The 19,907-nt window shown below is 42.1% G+C and overlaps 1 protein-coding gene and 1 long non-coding RNA gene across 2 annotated transcripts in view; one reads left to right on the top strand and one right to left on the bottom strand.

Moving 5' to 3' along the window:
- The window catches only part of LOC125885388 (uncharacterized), a 173,609-nt gene that overhangs the window by 97,881 nt on the left and 55,821 nt on the right, over positions 1-19,907 (top strand). The window lies entirely within an intron of this gene.
- cxxc4 (CXXC finger 4) overlaps positions 10,978-19,907 on the bottom strand; it is a 35,953-nt gene continuing 27,023 nt past the window's right edge. Inside the window, exon 3 of the mRNA XM_049570877.1 lies at positions 10,978-12,110. Coding sequence (XP_049426834.1) covers positions 12,066-12,110 — 45 coding nt within the window. The 3' untranslated portion in view covers positions 10,978-12,065. The remainder of the gene's footprint in view (positions 12,111-19,907) is intronic.

Here is a 19,907-nt window from a genome sequence, read left to right as displayed (position 1 = left end):
GCAGAACAGCAGTGGGGACAGTGCATCACCTTGGTATATGCTGCACTTGATGGTGACTTGTACGATGGCCTTGGAGTAGACTTATAGCATAAAGAGCGAGTAAGTCTGCACAGGGCAAAACCTGATGAAGTAAATGTAAAAAATGTAAACCTATGGTGGAAGTTTAGCTTGAAAAGAGATTGTATCGGGCACCCAGTAGCTCAGCGGGCAGAGCAGGCGTCTCATGTACAAAAGAAACTGGAAACGAAAACTGCCGTCCTTGATTGTCCAAAATGGTGCTAGGGGAGTGAGTGTCAACACATTCTCACTCCGACCTTGTCACATATCGATGTTTGGTCCTTGACTTTTTACGTCTAGATGCAACGTGCAAGGTACCCTTGGTGTGTTGGTTGTTGACAGTCTGGGACACCGGATCAAGTTCTGCCTGTTACAAGCATTGTCTGTTTTCAAAATACAGTATCTCACATAAGTGAGTACACCCCTCCCATTTTTGGAAATATTTTATTATATCTTGTCATGGGACAACACTATAGAAATGACACTCAGTCAGTGTACAGCTTGTATAGTAGTACAGATTTACCTTCCTCTGAAAATTACTCAAAACACAGCCATCAACATCTAAACAGCTGGCAACATAAGTGAGTACACCCCACAGTGAACATGTCCAAACCGTGCCTAAAGTGTCAATATTTTATGTGCCAACCATTATTATCTAGCACTGCCTTAACCCTTTTGGGCATGGAATTCACCAGAGCTCACAGGTTGCTTCAGGAATCCTCTCCCACTCCTCCATGATGACATCATGGAGCAGATGGATGTGAAGACACCTTGCGCTACCCCACCTTCAGCTTGAGGATGACCCACAGGTGCACAGGTGAGTTTAGGGCTGGATACATACTTGGCCAGTCCATCACGTTCACCTTCAGCTTCCTCAGCAAGGCAGTTTCTACTAGGTGTGTTTTGGGTCATTATCATGTTGGAAAACTGCATTGCAGCTGAGTTTCTGAAGAGGGGCGATCATGCTCTGCTTGGAATTCATGTTTCCCTAAATGAACTGAGCTCCCCAGAGTCGGCAGCACTCATGCAGCCCCAAACCATGATGCTGCCACCACTATACTTGACTGTAGGCAAGGGACAGTTGTCTTGGTGCTCTTTCAGCATGTGTGGCACCTTGGTGATGAGCACCAAGACAACTGCATGAGTGCTGCCGGCTCTGGGGAGCTCAGTTCATTTAGGGAAACATGAATTCCAAGCAGAGCATGATCGCCCCTCTTCAGAAACTCAGCTGCAATGCAGTTTTCCAACATGATAATGACCCAAAACACACCTAGTAGATGACAACTGCCTTGCTGAGGAAGCTGAAGGTGAAGGTGATGGACTGGCCAAGTATGTATCCAGCCCTAAACTCACCTGTGCACCTGTGGGGCATCCTCAAGCTGAAGGTGGGGTAGCGCAAGGTGTCTTTACATCCATCTGCTCCATGATGTCATCATGGAGGAGTGGGAGAGGATTCCTGAAGCAACCAAATCTATACTACTCTACAAGCTGTACACTGACTACTTTAAGTTATATCAAAGTGTCATTTCTATAGTGTTGTCCCATGAAAAGCTATAATAAAATATTTCCAAAAATGGGAGGGGTGTACTCACTTATGTGAGATACTGTACACTTCCGTTTTCATAGGAAATTAACCGTCTACATACAGGTTGTCAAAATAAATACACTATGTTGGTTCAGCAACGTAAATTGAAATGTTTTTTGTTTAGGCGCGGGTGAAAGTTGTTTGTTGGATCCCAACCACCACTCCTCCAGCCCGCCCAACTCTGACTTACGCTGCCTTAACTTTCATTCTTGTCCCACCACGTTTCCCCCAATGCTGCCGAGTGCCATTAAACATAATGGTGACTGGCCGCGTATCAGGCCGATGTTTAAAGATGTCTTTTTTGTTGGTGTTTGATGCAGCAAGTCACTGCCCAAGCACGGGATTTTAACGACTTCAGAGTGAGACTAGGTTGAGTGTATCATAGTGTGATGCGTAGGGCTACTGACCAAGCGTTGGTATTTGATGAATTGGAGTGAAAATGTGTTAATAAATTTTTTTGTTTTTATTGAGAAAAAAACCTTAAAGCTACTAAAACACTAAAAGATGTGATTTTTGGCTTGTGCTTCAAACAGACAGTGTGCCCTGTCTCAAATTTGCATTGACTTAAGTGATATTTAACCAAGATGACAAGATGAGGTGTGTTAACTTACTTTAATCATGCGCTTTAAGTTGCCTAAATATACATGACTGCACGGATACTGTGAGGAATGAGATGAAATACCATAAAAATGAATGATCTGCAGATATGTTCACTCTAAAAATCTTGCTTTTAAACTAAGTAGTTAAAGATACATAAGATATGGATATCCTTTCCTTATTATTTTGATAAAAATAACCAATACGGTTTTCCCCTGTGGAAATTAGCCAAATATAAGCATAATTTTTTAAAGACAAGTTGACAAAAAAAAAATTGATTTTCAGTTATTTAAAACCTGTTTAGGCTGTTGCATGGGCGCCACCCTGGAATCCAGCCCCGCTGACTTTGATTACCTAATTCCTCAGAGATCACTCTGAGACTCCCGCTGCCAGGGGCGTTGACATGATGTGGAGAAATGTTGCCAGCCGTCATGAAACCCACCGCCCCAATCAATCAATCAGCACGCTTACACCTCTCTGTATGTGTTTGAATGTGCTGGTGTGTGTGTGTGTGTGTGTGTTTGAGCGTGGAGTTTACCCATTTGCTCTCTCGGGTCGCCATGTGTAAAGGAGAGGCAGGGAGACCCTAAATGCACCGTCTTCCTCATTCATCAATTACTACACCCAGGAAGGTTGTGCCTGTCAGGATGAGCAGATGGTGTGTGCGTGTGTGTGTGTGTGTGTGTGTGTGTGAGTGTGTGTGTGTGTGTGAAAAAGAGAGAGAGGGAGAGAGTGGGTGAAAGTGTCTCTACAAATGTGAGAGACAGAGAGAGGTGATGACAGAGATAGAAATGTATGGGATAGAGATGTACAGGTGTGTGAAGGAGATATGTACAGGTGTGTTACACGGGGAGAAGTGGGGGGAAAAGCTGGCGTGCTCGGCCGTCTCACTGCGCTCAGTGATGGCTGCAGGATAACTAATCAATCTACACCTGCCTCGGAGAGAGGGAAAGAGGAACAGTCAGACAAGATTAGCGGAGAAAGATCATGTCAGCCAGGCGCCTTGCTGGCTTCTCTGCAGACCCTGTTAGTCTGTGTCCTCCCTCCGTACTGCACGTACCCACAGACTGAAAAGTTTGACTTTATTTGATTGAATTTCTTCAGAAGAAAGACCCAGAAATGTCTGCTTTTATTATTGTTGCCTATGGGGAATTTCTTCATCTCAAAAAATCTGGACATTGGTCACGATTGTAGAAACCAGCACTTACTCACTACATATATTCTAAATTACTTAAATTCCCGGAGGCTCCAACAAAAGCAGTGAACTGAAGTGGAAGCTCTAAACATTTTCTAAACAAATGGGCAGCTAATGTAGCTTGTTGAATGGCCTTATCGAGGTATATTTAAAAGAAAAAACAAAACAAAAAAAAAACAATACACTGACTTGCTACAGGTTTTTTTTTTTTTTTTTTTTTTTTACACTTTAGGATAAAATTTCAGAGATGAGCTCAGACAAAACAGCCCTAGAATCCGATTTTCTTCCCCCAAACTTTTAGAACTTTGTAAATCTACTTTCCACCCAAATGTCGCTTGTGCAAATCTTGCCGCTTCCTTCAGTGGGGAGATGTTTTTCTTCTCCCTCCTGCTCTTAACTGTGTACCAGCGGTTCTAGGGGCTGTCATATTGCATCAGCGCTCTGCTGATTACTTCCACCTTGTCTCCCTCGTCAGGAAATGATTCTGACACGCACTCACACCCTGCTTTCTCTGCATCAATATGCGTGCGATGGAAAAACTGCAGACAGTAAATAAATAATGAAAGACAAGGTAGGGAGGAGGGGAGGGAGGCGCTACGTGTCGTTCTCTCTCGGTCTCATTCTCTGTCCTCTGTGTGTGCGACTGACTCTGTGTGGGGAAAGTGTTATGTGCGTTGTGTAAGGGGATGTAAGTATGTGCAAATATACAGTTGGAGATGGAAAAGAGACATTTGGATTTATTACACAAACGTTTTAATTTATCAAAGGGGTTGATAAAATGTTTTTAACACGGTCTAACCTTGACATTAGAACGCAAGATGCATATATTTTCTTTTAATTAAAATGACAGCTTAATTAGAGGACATTGTACCTGTTATTCAGCATCCCTTCAGTGTTGCTTTATTTTGTCGACAGTACGTATCCTGTCTGAGCGCCTCCTCGCAGGAAGGTGTGTGGATTTTTCCACTGCTCGGTGCCAAGAAGTATGCCAGTAGAGTGAGGGAGCATTCTCAGTCAAAATCCCTAAAGGGATTATCACAGAGACTCTGCATTTCTGTGGAGGACATAGAGAGGGTAAGCACATCTGATTGGCCCACTAACCCCTGGCACCCAGTGGCATGACTGGCATCACAGGGACCTGTATTCGTTTTGGAGTTTATTTGAGTGACAGCTGGTGTTCAGCCAATCTTAGGTTTGTAGACAGGATCCTGGAAGGGTCAAGGGAAAGGCGGATATTTGTTTTTTACCTGCTAGAATTTAGAAACCGTTCGGCTCTTGTGAGAATACAACATATTTGGTGTGTCAACAGGACAGGTTTCCGACTGCAGTCCAGTGGCACATTCATGGTAATGACGTAATGGCATGTAATTAATGATTTGTTTTTCCAAATCACATTTCAGCTTCCTGCTCTCTGGGTGATCAAGTGATTTCATCTCCAGAAACGCTGCACTTTTTGGCTTGCTACACTATTTCACGTTGGCGACTTTATCGTCAGCAAACTTTGTGTGTGTGTGTGTGTGTGTGTGCACATTTGTATGTGTGTGTGTGTGTGTGTGTGTGTGTGTGTGTGTATGTGAATACAGCTGGGTTCAAATTGAGTTCACAGCTAAAAATTCTTATTTCAGCATTTTTTGAAAACTGGTACGATTTTATTTGTCAAATGATATTTCTCAAACAGGATTACATCACTCCTCTCTAGTACGGGTCATCAAGAGGTTTTGTTGATATTTGCCGGAAGAATTTAGGAATCCACATTGCAGCTCACTGTTAAAGCATCCCTCAGAGCGGCACCGACACTTCCACTGGCAATAAAAAAACAAAAATGAATGAATCAAGTACAGGACTGAAACCTAGAGTATCTCACACTCTGCAGTGTGAAAGGTGCTTAGTGCACACGTAGGTGCTTTTAGCTCATTAGTTTGCTTCTCTTGCACAGTGGGGGCAGTAGGTCAGCCCATAGGGACTTGAAGTTGAACTGAAGGGTTGCCGGTTCATGTCCCCGTATGGAGCGTGGACTGGTAGCTGGGGAGGTGCCAGTTTACCTCCTGCGCACTGAGCAAGGCAATAACCCCACAACCGCTTGGGGTGAATCACTCTGACATCGCTCCATTTGATGCATGTATAGTTCCCGTTTGTGCATGTGTGTGTATTACGGGCCTGTGTGTGAAAAAAGTTCCACTCTGGGATTAATAAAGCATATCTTCTTTTTCTTCTTCAGTGTTTTATCAGCAGTGTTGGGCTCATTACTCTAAAAATGGAATTGTAGCTGAATTACCCAATTACTTGTTACTCTTTTTAAAAGTAATATTGTTATTTTACTGCCAACAGTAATTCATTACACTACTTATATTACTTTCCGGTTACACCCCCACAAAATCAGTAATTCTGTCCTTTCCCCCTCAGACTTCACATCTACGCCTCAATGTTAATGTCAGAGTAATCGCCACTAAGTGTAGCTAAGGCTGCAACATTTTATCCACCACATATTCAGCCACAAGCTTCATTAAATCTTTGTTGCTTGTAGCCTGCAGCTGTCCATGAATAAAATCCCGTTTTGGTTGTTTAACCAGTGCAGGGCAGCAGCCATTTGCCGCGGCTGTGGAGGGCTCAACTTTGGTGGGGTGTATTTCCTGGAGCTTCACGTTGTTGTGCTGCCATAGTAGGTGTTTCAGAACGCAGGTTTGAGAACAAACGTGTTTTTCTTACTGGAAACAGTTTTAGAACCACTACCTGCAGCAATAATGTTCTTGTCATCTTTTTTCACTCGACAAAATACACGTAACGGGAATATTTAAGGTAAGCATTTCCATCTTCCAAACAATGAATCTGCTGATGTGATTTTGTATTTCAAGTTAGTATTTGAACAAAAACAAAAGTAACATATCGAAATTATTTGGTTTTGGGGTAACTGTAATATTATTACTGAAATATTATTAATTTTTGGTTACACAACTCATTACTGGAATTATTACCACTGCTAATAATGTGTTACTGCCCAATACTGTTAATAAGCCCAATGTGAGGTTGTTGAGTCTGTCTAGCATAAAACTGTAGCAAGTTTTCTTAACTAGTACTGCAACCAAGGAGTAGTAAAGAAACATTTAACAAGCTTAGAAACAGGATTAAAATGGAGCTACAGTATGAATATTTGACCCCAAGGGTACGATACTATCATATATCTGGTGGATATGGATATATAAATTGTTAGCTTAGTCAGACCATTGTCTTTATTAAATTTGTTTTGGAGTCTTTATGCCACTAGAGGTAAAAAAAAAATTGAATCTCTTTTAGTGTTAGCATGTCAAAAAAAACAACACTTTTTAAGAATTGACACAAACAGGGAAAGGTTAGTATAGGTTTACACATTCTTGTCAAAGCACTGCTCTGGTTTATTGCAACCCGGATCTTATTTTTTATAGTTTTGGCTATTAGTGCAATAAACAATTGAGCAAATAAGCCATTAATTGCTGAGATCTGAGAATGTAGAGGAAAAAGAAAGCGAGAAAAGACAAGAAACACAGCAGCAAAATGATTTGATGGGTTTCAACCATTAGCCTCAAGGGTGAGCATTAAAGTAGATCATTAAAGTGTCTGATGTAGACATCCATTCTTCATCCACTCTACAGGGTTTCTTCCTGGTTGAACTTTGTCTTCCTGTTTTTACTGAAGTCATTCGTGCAACCCCATCGCCAGAATAAATGTTGGCATTGAACATGTCTGCAAACCATGGCTGTTAAACTTGTACGTTTCATAGGTAGCAGATTTCTATACGTTTGAATTTTATGATGTGACAACACTGTGGTTAATGTGTGAAAGGTTTAGCACACAAATTACTTGCGGTGAGAACAACATCATGTTTTGTCTCAAAATACCTGGTTTTGTTGCCACTAACACATAAATGTCCCGACGTGTTGTTAAAAATAAAAGCTGTTTTTGTTGGTCTCGAACAGTGGACTGCTGCACTACTACTGCAGCCGTCCTGTCCAGGTGTTACTCCTGATGAGAAACTCATCTTATATACATGTAATCTGAAATACATCACTTTAGAAATGCTCAGGTGATACGTATGAAACTTTTGAATGGAACATGTTGGTAGTTTGCAGAAACAAGATTTTACTCCGATGACTGGGCTGTGTTCATACCACAGTTTTCCTGTGCAGTGAAGTATTATTTGGAGCTAATTGTCCCCCACGTCAGACTGCTGTCAATGTGTCCACCCTCCATGATTCTTGCAGTTAACCTGGTGGATAAAATATTATTTTAACAGATTATTATGACAGCCAGTGAGACAACAATAAATGACTAGGTTGGATCCTTTTAGAAACAGTAGATGAATAAAACCCTGACGATTTTGTCTTCTCTCCTTTAAGACGTCTGGTTCCTTTAATAGTGATGGCAGGTCAAAGTTGTAGACCTTATGTACCTTGCATGCTTTTCAAGAGTGAGGAACTGATGGTGTTTTTGTTGTTGCTGTGATAGAAGCAACACCTTTAACAGTTACATATGATTGTTTGAGGTCTGTATCCCGCTGCTGTAACATGTCTAACTGTTAGTCGCCAGGAAAAACTGAAAGCTGTCTCGCTGCGGAGCATCAACAATTCGACATTTAAAGCACATTTTCATCAACAATGGAAAATGATACCTCAGCTTTATATGATTTAGGACCTAGCCTAAAACACTTCTTTTGTTTCTAATATAAATGTTTTCAAAGGAATTATTTGACATTTTGGAATATATGCATACTGAATTTCTGTCCGAGAGTTAGACATAGATAGCTCGCTTATGTCTGTGTGGAAAACATCAGGTACCAGCTTAGTTTTTATATTTTTACAGATTAAACAAACGAGATACAACTTGTTAAGTGGTCATCTTTAGAGGGGATTATAGGGTTATTCTTGAATTTTAGAGCGAGCCTGGCTTCCTGTTTTCTCATCCTTGCCGAGCAATGCTAAGCTAATTGCTGCCTTAAGGCCTTTGCACACTGAGTATGTTTTTTGTGGATGCGTTTTTTTAATCCATCATCCGTTATGCAGAAAAACCTTGCACACTGATTCCGATGCATTTTATTGTTGTATTTGTTGTGAAAATTCGCAAAACGTTACAAATTCAGAAGACAAATTTCCTCCTTTGCCTCTCCACTGGAGTTACCTATCTGGCTGTCATCACTCCCATCCTGTCTTTCATTTGGCACTGCAGCTGCGTAAAAGGGCGGAGCTGTCCTCCCTCTCAATCCTCCACATTCCGTGTGCGGCCCACATCCTTCTCCTCGTCATCATCATCCACCTGATTATCACTATCTGACCTGTTGAAAGTAGCTATCTGAGCTATGAAAGGATACTGTGCGCCCCGTTCCTCTGTCTTGTCACAGCTGTGTCCCGCCATTACATTTTTTTCAGTGATTCTTGGTCAGACGTCTTTAAAGGCTTCTGACTGATGTGAAAAACGCAGAAAATCGAACCTGTTCTGAAACTTCTAATGACGGACGAAAGTTTGGGACTGGGTGTGCAAACATGATTGACATAACGTGATGTCATATATATTTTTAGACGTGCGACAATTTCAGACCAAAAAAAAATGACATCAGTGTGCAAAGGCTTCTAGAGTGGGGCAGGAGTGAGTCCTAAAACCTGGAAATGAGTTAGCATTTTAACACTCCCGTTTACATCATCTCAAAGTCAGTGTTTTTTTTTTTTTAATACCTTCGTGGTTAGAGACCTGAATATGGCCTGTGGTTAACACAAGCTTAAGAGACTTTCATGTTTTGTTCCAACACCTAAAATACACTAATAATTACCCTACTCAAGAATTTTAAAGCTTTTACGTAACTTAAGAAAGGCAGTTGCTAACAAGTGGCTAAAAGAGACGACAGAATGTCATCACGCTGAACCGTGAACACAGTTAGCATTTTTTTGGGTGATTGTGTTTATGCTTCAAGAATCATAAAAGTGGTGTTTATTTGTAAAGATTATGCCAAATAAAACATGTAAGGATCATAAACTGTTGTTTGCTACAGAGCTTATTTTCTGCAAAAGTCTAAAATCCAATGGGAAAATCCTATTCACTTTTTGACGATGGAACCAGTACAGGGTGATGTTAACTTTCCTGGTCTACAAGTAATCATCTGCCCTTTGACCACCACTCTAGCTCCATACTTAATGCACAGAGCTTCTTTTTCTTCTGTCCTTATATGTAACTCTTGACAAGAAAGCAAATAAGCACATTTCCCCCAAAATTCTAGTGAGTTAGTGTTAATGTTGGTCAATGCTAGTTAGTTCTTCGAGTAATATACAGCTTAAAAATTTGTTTTTGCGAAATAAGGACCATGTGATGTCTGTAATCTCCTAGAAGTCTTAGAAGTCAATTTGCGTGTCAGTCATTGTCTAAAACACATTGGCTTGAACCTTTTGATCCATAAGGACCGAGGACTCGAAATATATTCCCACCACCACCCTGCTAACTCGCGAGTATAGTCCTGCTATGTTCTCAGCCTCTGTCTCTGCCTGTCTGAAGCAGGAAACTGAACATTACCACTGGGGCCTGAGGACTTTAAATCCCAGTTCCAGAGCGCAGAGTGGGAGGTGCGGGGGATTAGAGAGAGCTGTCTCTGATGTTATTTAATCTCACCGGCCAGGGAGTGAGCGAGCCACAGCGTACCCCTGATGCACGTTATCAACCTCTGATGACCAGCGAGGGGGGATTGGGCGCCTCAGACGCCACATTGCCGCCAAACACGGAGCACTTCAAGTCGTCTTCCTTGCCGGCCCTAACCAGTCAGCAGCTCAATTTGGGTGATGGCAAGCGTGCTCAGTCAGGGGAGAAGTCGGTCCCGGATGATTTCCTCCTTCTCTGCTCGTTCTCCTCAGCATTGACGGCCCTCCCCACCTCGGCTACCGCCCCAAATGTGCCTCTGTCCTCTTTCTCCCTCCCACCCCATCTTCCCATAACTACTCCCACAACCTATCCCTGAAACCCAAAGACCCAGCAATCGCTCAGACGCTCAAGCTATCTCAGGAGCCTGTCTCGCTTCACCCCCCCACCCCGCCCGCTTCCCCTCATCCCCCCCCCCCCCCCACCCTCCTGTTCTCCCCCCCAAGAGCATTCCAGCATGACAAACCACATGGGATTTCACTAGTCCTTTAAAGTCTGCTGCCTCTGGGAACCACTCTTCTCTGTGCAACATTTTAGTATTCAAGGGACTACGTGACTGGGGAGGCAACCAATGCTGTTACATTCCTCCCGTCTCCTCCTGGTTGTTATTTCTGTTGATGCTTTGTGGGAGGAAAAAAAAAAGGAAATGCTTCTTTAATCAGGTGATCATAATTGATCACTGATTTTCCTTTTTTAGATTTTTTAATTGGTGGATTTATTTTCCCTATCTTCGGTGATTCCGCCACATCAAACATTTACTGTCAAGATGTCTTTTACTGAAGTCATTTTTTTTTTTTATTATTTTAACACATAAAAGCATCACAACAACAATATACAAATTCTTAGTAATCTTTAAAACCAAAACACATTTACACATGCAACAATAGGGTTTAAGACAATGAGTAACTTATTGAATAATTTTGTTTTTGGAATGTGTTATTGTTATTTTGCAGGAGAAAGGACCATCATTTAGTCTGCGGGAGAAAAGTCCTGACTATCCTTCGGCTCCAGAACAACATCTGATATGTCAAATATGTATAGCATACTGTAATTAATTCTAAATTTGAATGTTTTCAACATAACATACAGTTCCTTTACTGGCATTACTCTCTACCTTTTAGACAGTTACAACCTTTAGTGAGAGGAAAAAGAAAATCATGTTTGATGACCCACTTGGTTTTGTTAAAAACATGGACTTAGAGATCATCCTTGAGAATATGACCTCCAGACAGCAGTGTGACTCACTAACGTCTGATGCTGTCACAATCAGATGATGCCCAATTGGATTTTTAAAGAAGTGCAACTCACCACACAAGACAATGTGCCCTGTTCCGCAGTGAGCCCACTCAAATGAGGAAACACGTCAACGAGTTCGTCACAGAAGCACCGCTGCCGTCCTTCACGTCATTGTTCTCAACACATCGCACCGCCAGCGACGGTCTTAACATTAGCGTGGCATTTAAGAAAGTATGGTTTCCGGATGAAATAAAAGACAGAACTAGAAGATGATTCAGTTTGATAAAGTAATTCAAAGAGTCAAAAGAAAAGAAAGCTTGAAGAATAATCAACAGAATAGATTATTGCTCCAGAGTAAAGTGTGTTGTGTTTGTTATATCATCAATCCTTGTGGCCTCTTCGGTTTGACGGAATCAGTATGATTGTATGATTGTCTGTTTGAGTCCTTTACATAGGATTGGCTGTAAACCTACAGCCACAACACTGAAAACACATTCATAGACACCAAAAATATACATTATGATACTGTCAAAAGGTACAATAATTACACAGAAAAGGAAATTACAGATTTAAAACAACACCATTATGTTTTCATTTATCTTTTTGTCTGTCCACTTTTCTTCTCTTGTCCTCCCCAAGTGTGTTGGACGCGTTGGGCTCTTTGAACCCATCAAGTGCTCCTGGCAGAGAGTCAAGAGTCCCACCTGCCCTCCTGCGGCTGGATGGGGGCAGCCATGGCTCGCCTCTCTAAAAGAACCACCGAAAAGCTTCGCCATTGTTGACCGGCGTCCTCTGTGGGCGACAAAATGTGAAGGACAGGTTTTAATTTGCAGGTTTCAAGGTCATGCCATTGTCACGTCTGTGCAATTTACAAAACAAAGCATGCACACATTCAGAAATTGCAGACAGATTTGGAAGCCAATAATCAATAATATCAGAACCAGAGCTGGATGACAGCAGTGTGAAATAGCATGGACATTAAGTAAAGTAAAAACCCAGAAGGGCACTTAAAGTGGCTATAAAGCACAACCACCAAACCAAGTATTTCATCAAAGAGCCAGCCAAGGTGATTACATCCACGTCCCACCCACACCCAAATAATCATTACGCTGGATGAAATATTCAATACAAATTCCCAAGAAGCAACAATGAGGCATTTAATTACTGCGAGCTCTAGCCGCAGTGAGGGGGAACAGTGCATCATTTCAATTTGAGCCCGCGCCAACAGCCGCCCCTCCTCCTCCTCCCCAAAACCTCTATGCCAGAGTGACAGCCTCTCCTTTCCCAAACTCATTTGGAAGTCAAAGACATAAAATACTGAAGTCTCCCACCAATCCCCATGACCAATTAGCACATTTTTTGATTATTTTTTTCTGCTGTTGACAGGGGGGAAATAGTGCATAATCACAACTAAAATCACTTTAGTCTGAGTGGAAGGCAATTTGACATTTTAATACCAAGTGTCATCTGTGGCTCCTTAAAGGCATGCTGATGAGAGCTTTAGCACCAGACAGCCTCCTACACTCAGGCTTATACGGTTTATGGACCACATGTAAATATTATTTACAGTGTACAGCAGGACCGGACAATAATTTAATAATATGTGATCATATCATGTTCCCAGCAGTTGTAATTCAAGAATAAACACAATGAGTTATTAGATTTTTTGTTTTACATGTGTAGACATCTGTCCAATGTGATGCATAACAGCAGGGCTAAAACAACAAATCAATCAATCAATCAATCAGTTGATCGGCTGCAAGTTTATGAGCAACAATTTTGTTGATTGATAAACTGCTGAAGCCAACCCAGTCGTCAAATAGCACCACTTGGACATTGATTTCCATGTCAGACAAAGATAAAAATCAGGCAGAATTTTGTGAAGGTATGTTACGCCATTAGGCAGCGTCAGTTTGAAGCGCCACTGGACAACAGTGTAATTTAAGGACCTGGAAAGTTCCTCTAGAGTGGGCGGGAGGGGTGGTGGATCGTTTTAACAATGGTGGACTATCACCCAGGAGGCAGGTGTTTGCTTCCTGAATGAACGTAGACCCAAATCACAACCAAGCCCCATGCCTTTGTTGCCTAAACCTAACCACGTGTTCCTTGCACAATGAAATAAACGTTTTACCAACATTGTAAGTTTATTTTGAAAAAGACTATCACCTAACAAGCAGAAACTGAACACTTCCTTTGAAAACGGTAGTGTATTTTGAAAAGACACAATGCACCTAACAAGCAGAAATTGACACAGCGTCCCAGAACACCAACAACAGACGCATCCAGGACACCTAGCGTGTAAGTGGGCTAGAAAGTCCACAAACCAAGCGGCAATATGTGACAAGTTGGGAGTAAGAATGTGTTGCTCAAGTCATTTCTCAAACAAAAATGCCACAAATTAGTTTCTCACAGCCTCTCAAATGTGAAGACTTCCTGCATTTTGGGGTCTAACGCTGCGTTCACATGGAATCACGACACAGTAATCAGCAAACTGGATATCATTTAAGTGGAAGAGAGTAGGGTGGTAAAATGAGGTGAGGCTGGCAGAGAACACCAGCAGCAGTGATGATAAAATATTTGACTTTTTGCCATCCTGTGCGACAGAATTTACAACCGTATGTTAAGTAGCCTGACACAAGGCGAAAACACGGGCGATCTGGACAATGAATGGACAGAAAAATGACAAAGTAGTGAATACAAAATTATTTTATTTATTATATTTTATTCCATTCTTTGTAAACAACACAGCATCACCATCGCAACATATCACCATGTGTGTTTTGCTTTACTGCCCTGCCATTCCGTCAGACTGTTTGTTTTTCATGCACCGTCCAGAAAGTAATGTCCGTCTGCTGTCTGCCTGATTCCATGTGAACGCAGCATCATACAGGAAACTAAACATCAACAAAAGCATTTTGAGGCTCTGCGAACATGGGAGGGTATATTTGTTTGTTGCTCTTTCGCGCAAGCAAGTTACAGCCTCAGATAACAGCGGAACACAATCGATTTAAATGTGCATCAGATATTTTCATCAATTTTACACATATTTGCCACATACAATTGTAATATACTGATAATAGGAAAAATATTGTCATGATCATTCCATCCATCTCACTTAAGTGTTATGTATGACTGTACAGTGTATGTCCAGCATTAGCTATGACACTTTTTCACTCCTATGTAGCCACATTTAACATGTCACCCAGTATTTATACAGTTACACTGAAATTACCTTGTTTTCTTTTTCGTTTAAATTTTGATTTGGAAAGTCGCAATATCACGGTATTGACGATAATTGTGATGTTTCAAAAATACAATACTGATATAGTGTTAACCAGACACATATGATAATACTTTGTAAATAATCCAGGACCTCTTAAATAATTTCAGTTTCTTTCCATTGTCGCATTTTCTCCCTCTCAACCTGCCCACCATGTATTCTTAGTATGATATTTTTAGTGTAAGAAGTGTAAAGTTGGATTTGACTGTTATTATTATTTCAAAATGTACATAGATATCATGATAATGTCATTATTGTGAATTCTTTTGGCCGCAATAATCATGTAGTCTGTAGTAATCTGATCATGTGCCGGCCGTAGTTGGAACTTTTATAAAATGTAGACAATTGTATAACAACACTATTCACAAAGACCTCTTCAGTTGTTTCAGATTTTCTATATAAACAAAAGTGAAATATTGGATGAATATATGACCAAAGGTCTGTGGAGATCATTTTAATTTAACAAATGTGAATTTGGCCAATGACACCATCAGGAGCACCAGCCAGTGATTCAGGCTTTACATAACAGACCTCTGAAATAATGGCTTATTCAACTTCGTGGAACAATCTCAATAACAATTAATTAAAAGAAACATGGAACTAATACAATGCAAAAAAAGGTCTGCAAAGCCTCAGTTATTAAGGCTATCGGCACTCGTGTTTATTAAAGCGCCGACTACAACAACAAATCATCCTCGAGTCCCCAGTCACATTACCTGTGGGGTTAATAATCACAACAAGTGTTCAGTCATTAGGTCTAAAACAACAGATGATGCCACTGTGAACACATTTTAGGACACTCTTCCTAAACTCCCTAGGGAGTGAACCTGAACTCAGTCCGTGAAGGTGCTGCCTCACCTCATCACACTAGATCTGGCCACATACATTCCTTCCTATGTCTGTAGCAACCATTTACCATTTTTTCACACCACATTAGGCAATTACTATTATCCTTTCAAGTGAATAATGGAGGAACCCAGAGCAGCAGGATACCATCATCACCAATTTAAAGCTATGGATGAAATGAAACACCATCATGCTTTAAAGGGTCAAGATGCTCTCACAGATCTCATGTTTTCTTTTTTGCCTTAATTGCAATGAGCTGACGCCTGCCCCCCTGTTATGTCACCTTAGCTTCTTCAAATGTGTTTTATCATTTTGCAATGCAGTTAGGCGATGATAAATACATTTTCATGTAATTTCTGCTTTTTTACAAATATCTGATAGAGAAAAACAGAAAATGATGGATGAGTAGCATAAAACAACACTGCCACATTTAACCATGGTTACATCATGAGTTTCCCAACCACCTGAACCACCAGAAAACATTGAGGAAATTTGTTTAATTAATAATTTTTGTTTGATGTAATCCATTGCAGTTTTCATAGGTTGAATATCTACTGTAGAATAAGAGTGATCAAGTCTTTTCAACAATGGTTTCCCTCTAAGGCCACAGATAACAACCACATAACCATGTCCCTGAGCTTTACGTGGATGATGTACTGTATGACCTTACCACTTTACAGTTCTTGGTTGTTTTCTTGTGGAGAGAAAACCACAGAATTATACAACAATAAAATGCAACATGAGTGGAGATTGCACAAGCAAACTACTGCTAGATATCTAAGTTCAATGACATTACAGAGATGTGTTTCTGTTATGTAGACGACCCTCGCTGATATAAAGAGAGTTGAAAAAATGATAGAAACACCTGTCAGTACAACAGCACTGCAGTCGCCAAACTGACCATATATTTAAATCAATATTTCCGCATTATAACCTTCATGAAGGTAGGATTTTATTGCAGGACTATTGTGACACACCAAGATGAAGGTCAGCTGTTGGTTAATATTGGGCCATCGGTTTATCCAACCTCGTCACATATTGACGTTTGGTTATGGACTTTCCACGTCCAGATAAGATGCGCAAGGAACCCTGGGTGCGTCGGTTGGCAACAGAAGCACATGGTTGGATTTAGGTAAAAAGAACAGGGTTGTTACGAGACACGAACACCACTCTCCCAGGTGAAAGTTGGTGTTTGTTGGACCCATCAACCACCACTCCCACCTGCCCCACTCGGACTTTTGCTGCCTTAACTTTCGTTCTTGTTCCGCTGCGTTTCCACCTGACGCTGCCAAGCGCCGTTAAAGTATAACAGCAACCGGCCACGTAGCCTATCACGCCGACGACAAAGGATGGATTTGATAATTGGTGTCTGATGTCGCAAGTCTCTGCGCAAGCGCTGGATTTCAACAACTTCGGAGTGAGACCATGTTGGTTTGTTGCCCTAGTTATTGCGGCGTGATCTGCACTAGTCGGCCCTTGTCGTTTTTTTTCTCCAGCCAATTCAGCATGTTGAATCGGTGTTGCAGTCACCGCAGCCTATTGATAAGTAAAATCTGACCGGTAGTTCAGCTCAATGTACAAGAAGAGAAATGGAAGTTAGGAAAATCAAGACTGCGTGAGATCGAAGCAAGTTATTATAGGTAAGATCATTCTTTTTTTAGCCTTTGAGCTCCTCAGCAGATATAGATTGTTATGTTTGCTAACACACGGTAAATATCCTTTGTTCTTTCAATATCAGCTTGTGTTATTAATATGCTAACTGGCTAACAGGTGTTTTGAATCCAACCTGTCTGACTTCCAATTTTCCTTTTTGAATGACAAATACAGACTTGCTGCTGTGCGGGCACGCAAAATGTACATGCTAGTTGTCTGTTGTCTGTTGTCTGTTGTCTTTGCGGTGTGTTCAACTGCGACATTTTGGGTGAGGCGATGCAACAGTTGGCTTGACATCTTGGATGTCAGTTTGGTGTGTCTGGGCCTTAAGACTACATTAAATTTGCCTGGGTGTACCTAATAAACTGGCAACTGAATGTAACTTTCTTAAATAGTAAAGGGGCTACATACTGATGCTACCAGGTATTTGTAGCAACAAGTATTGAGCCAAAGACACAAAGCCTAGAAGACAATGAGACTAATCTGTAGGTTACATATAAAGCCAAGCTAGTGAATCTCAACTAACACACTCCTCAAAATAACAGCACAGTGATTTTTAGGAACATGCTATAAAACATATCAACATGTCTGTCAGAGCACTATGATGAGTCTGCCACAAAGAAGAGAGCACAACAAGTGAGTGTACTTAAAATGTTTTGGATATGACAAGCACATCCGCATTGGATATGGTGCATCCACAGGGGCACTTTCAGCCTTAGCTCTCCCGGTCTAGAACGTGATGCTCTGAGAGCTGAGGCAAAGAGGAGAGAAAGTAGAGGTGAGAATGTTTATCTTGATCCATATTCTCACATTGATCAGTCCCTGGTGGAAGTGCGGCTCGCCAGAGACAATAATGACCCTGATCTGGGCACTCGGCATGTCTCTGTTTTGTTAAGTTCCCGCGTTATCGATCCAGTGGGGCTCTTGAGTGCTGCTTGGATTCACTCCCGGGCCTCCTCGCCTCAGCACACTGCAGTGACCAGGCACAAAGAAGGCTCAATTAGCACAGCTCCGCGTTGTCTGCTCCCCCACCTGCATGCGCCTTCAAAATCACTCCATCAACCGCCAGGGAGAGTAAGGGGGAGAAAAGACACAAGAATACAGAAACAACAGGGAAGGAGGGAGAGACGGAGAGGGGATAAAAGAGATAAAGGGAGAAGGAAAAAGAGACAGGTGGGGAGAAGGTAAGGGTTGATAGTGTTACGCCAGGGACACGGGAGCGACACCAGGGTTTCACCTCAAATCAAGACACTGTGGCAGCAGCTCAGCCTCACGTCAACACGGCTGCCTCTGCAGCAGAGCATACATAACAACCTGGCTACAACGACACACCGAGGGAAAGACAATTTCCCGCTCTGGCAATGAATGCACACGACCGAGTATTGAACTGACTGAAGGAGGAGGAAGAGATTTCTCCAGACCTCAAATTAACCCCACCACACCAGCACAGTAGGCAGTGTATTCTAAGTGTCTGCCGGTGGCTTTCGGTGATAACGACACAGTAAAACTGACATGTGGTGGAATAATTCTCTGCGGATTCTGGCAAGGCAGTGTGAGGTCTCTGGGCAGCCATGACACCCTGTGATCCTAACTGAACCTGGCAGGTGCAGTTAATGCTGAAGCCACGTCGTCGGCTGATTGAGATGAGGTGGTAGAAAGAAGGCGCCGGCTAGAATGGGACATTGAATCAGAAACCGACTGAAGCAGCATCTGTAAAGGCTGCTCTAACCTCTGCAAGGGGCACATGTATGCACAAACAACATAAACCTGCAGCCACAATCTTAAACATCCAGGTTAAGGCCAGTCCATCCTATCTTTTCCACACAAATAATAAAAACACATGAACAGTCCTCAAACCCCCCCACCTCCCAGCCCGCCCCGGCCCCTGCCCCTCCTCTCCCCTGCAGCCTTGGCGTCACACTGAGCTGGGGCCAGAGATAAACCACTCAAGACGATGAGGATGATAATGGCAGACGCCGCAGCGCCTCAAAATTCAATCAGCACCGGGACGTCAATGCGGATGAGTGTAAAAGTGAAATATGCTCGCCGGCGTGTGTTAAAAGACGCCACACAGGGCTCGCAGAAACAACAACAGGCGATGAAGAGGACGATGAGGGGGAAAAGCAAGAGAGAGAGACAGAGGAGAAGAAAAAAAACAAGAAGGGGAAAGAAAATGAAAATAATGTGTCTCTACTACTCTGCTTCCCGGCAGAATCCCACTGGCATTCTGAGCAGCCCTACTTTAACCACAGACTGTGAATAAATTACCCTTTTGAACTCGGGGTGATTGCAAATGTGCCCCGGTTTCTCTTGAGACATGTCTGGCACTAACCCTCAGCTCTATGCTCCCAGCCAGCCTTGTCACAGAAGCCCCCCTACCCTCCCCTCTTTCCCTCCCACCAACACACACACACACACACACACACACACTCGAGGCACACACACAAGCATGCACAACATCATAAAACTTTTAATTCACCATAATTGCGGGTGGAATTTTTTTTTTCAGCCAGCTACAAACTCGTCTTCTCCCCCCATCCCCTCTCTTTCTCTCTTTTTCTGTCTAGGAATTCTCAAGAAGCTCCTCATACTCTGAGATAAAAAAAAAAATGTGTTAGAGATGAGAAAGTATCCTGGAAAAAATGTGTAGTGTGGCAGAAAAATCAGAGTACAGATGGAACGGATAGAAGCAGGGGCAGAGACAGATATGGGGGAGACGGAGAAGAGGGAATCTCAGGGAGAGACAGAGGCACTGGGCAGGTTGAATAGCAGCCTGTAGGAGTGTGCTGATGTGTTTCAGAATGCTCATT

Source organism: Epinephelus fuscoguttatus, linkage group LG3 (assembly GCF_011397635.1).
Source record: "Epinephelus fuscoguttatus linkage group LG3, E.fuscoguttatus.final_Chr_v1".
In the NCBI taxonomy this organism is placed as follows: domain Eukaryota; kingdom Metazoa; phylum Chordata; class Actinopteri; order Perciformes; family Serranidae; genus Epinephelus; species Epinephelus fuscoguttatus.
The sequence above is the reverse complement of the archived record's forward strand: the minus strand, read 5'-3'. Positions and strand labels throughout refer to the sequence as shown.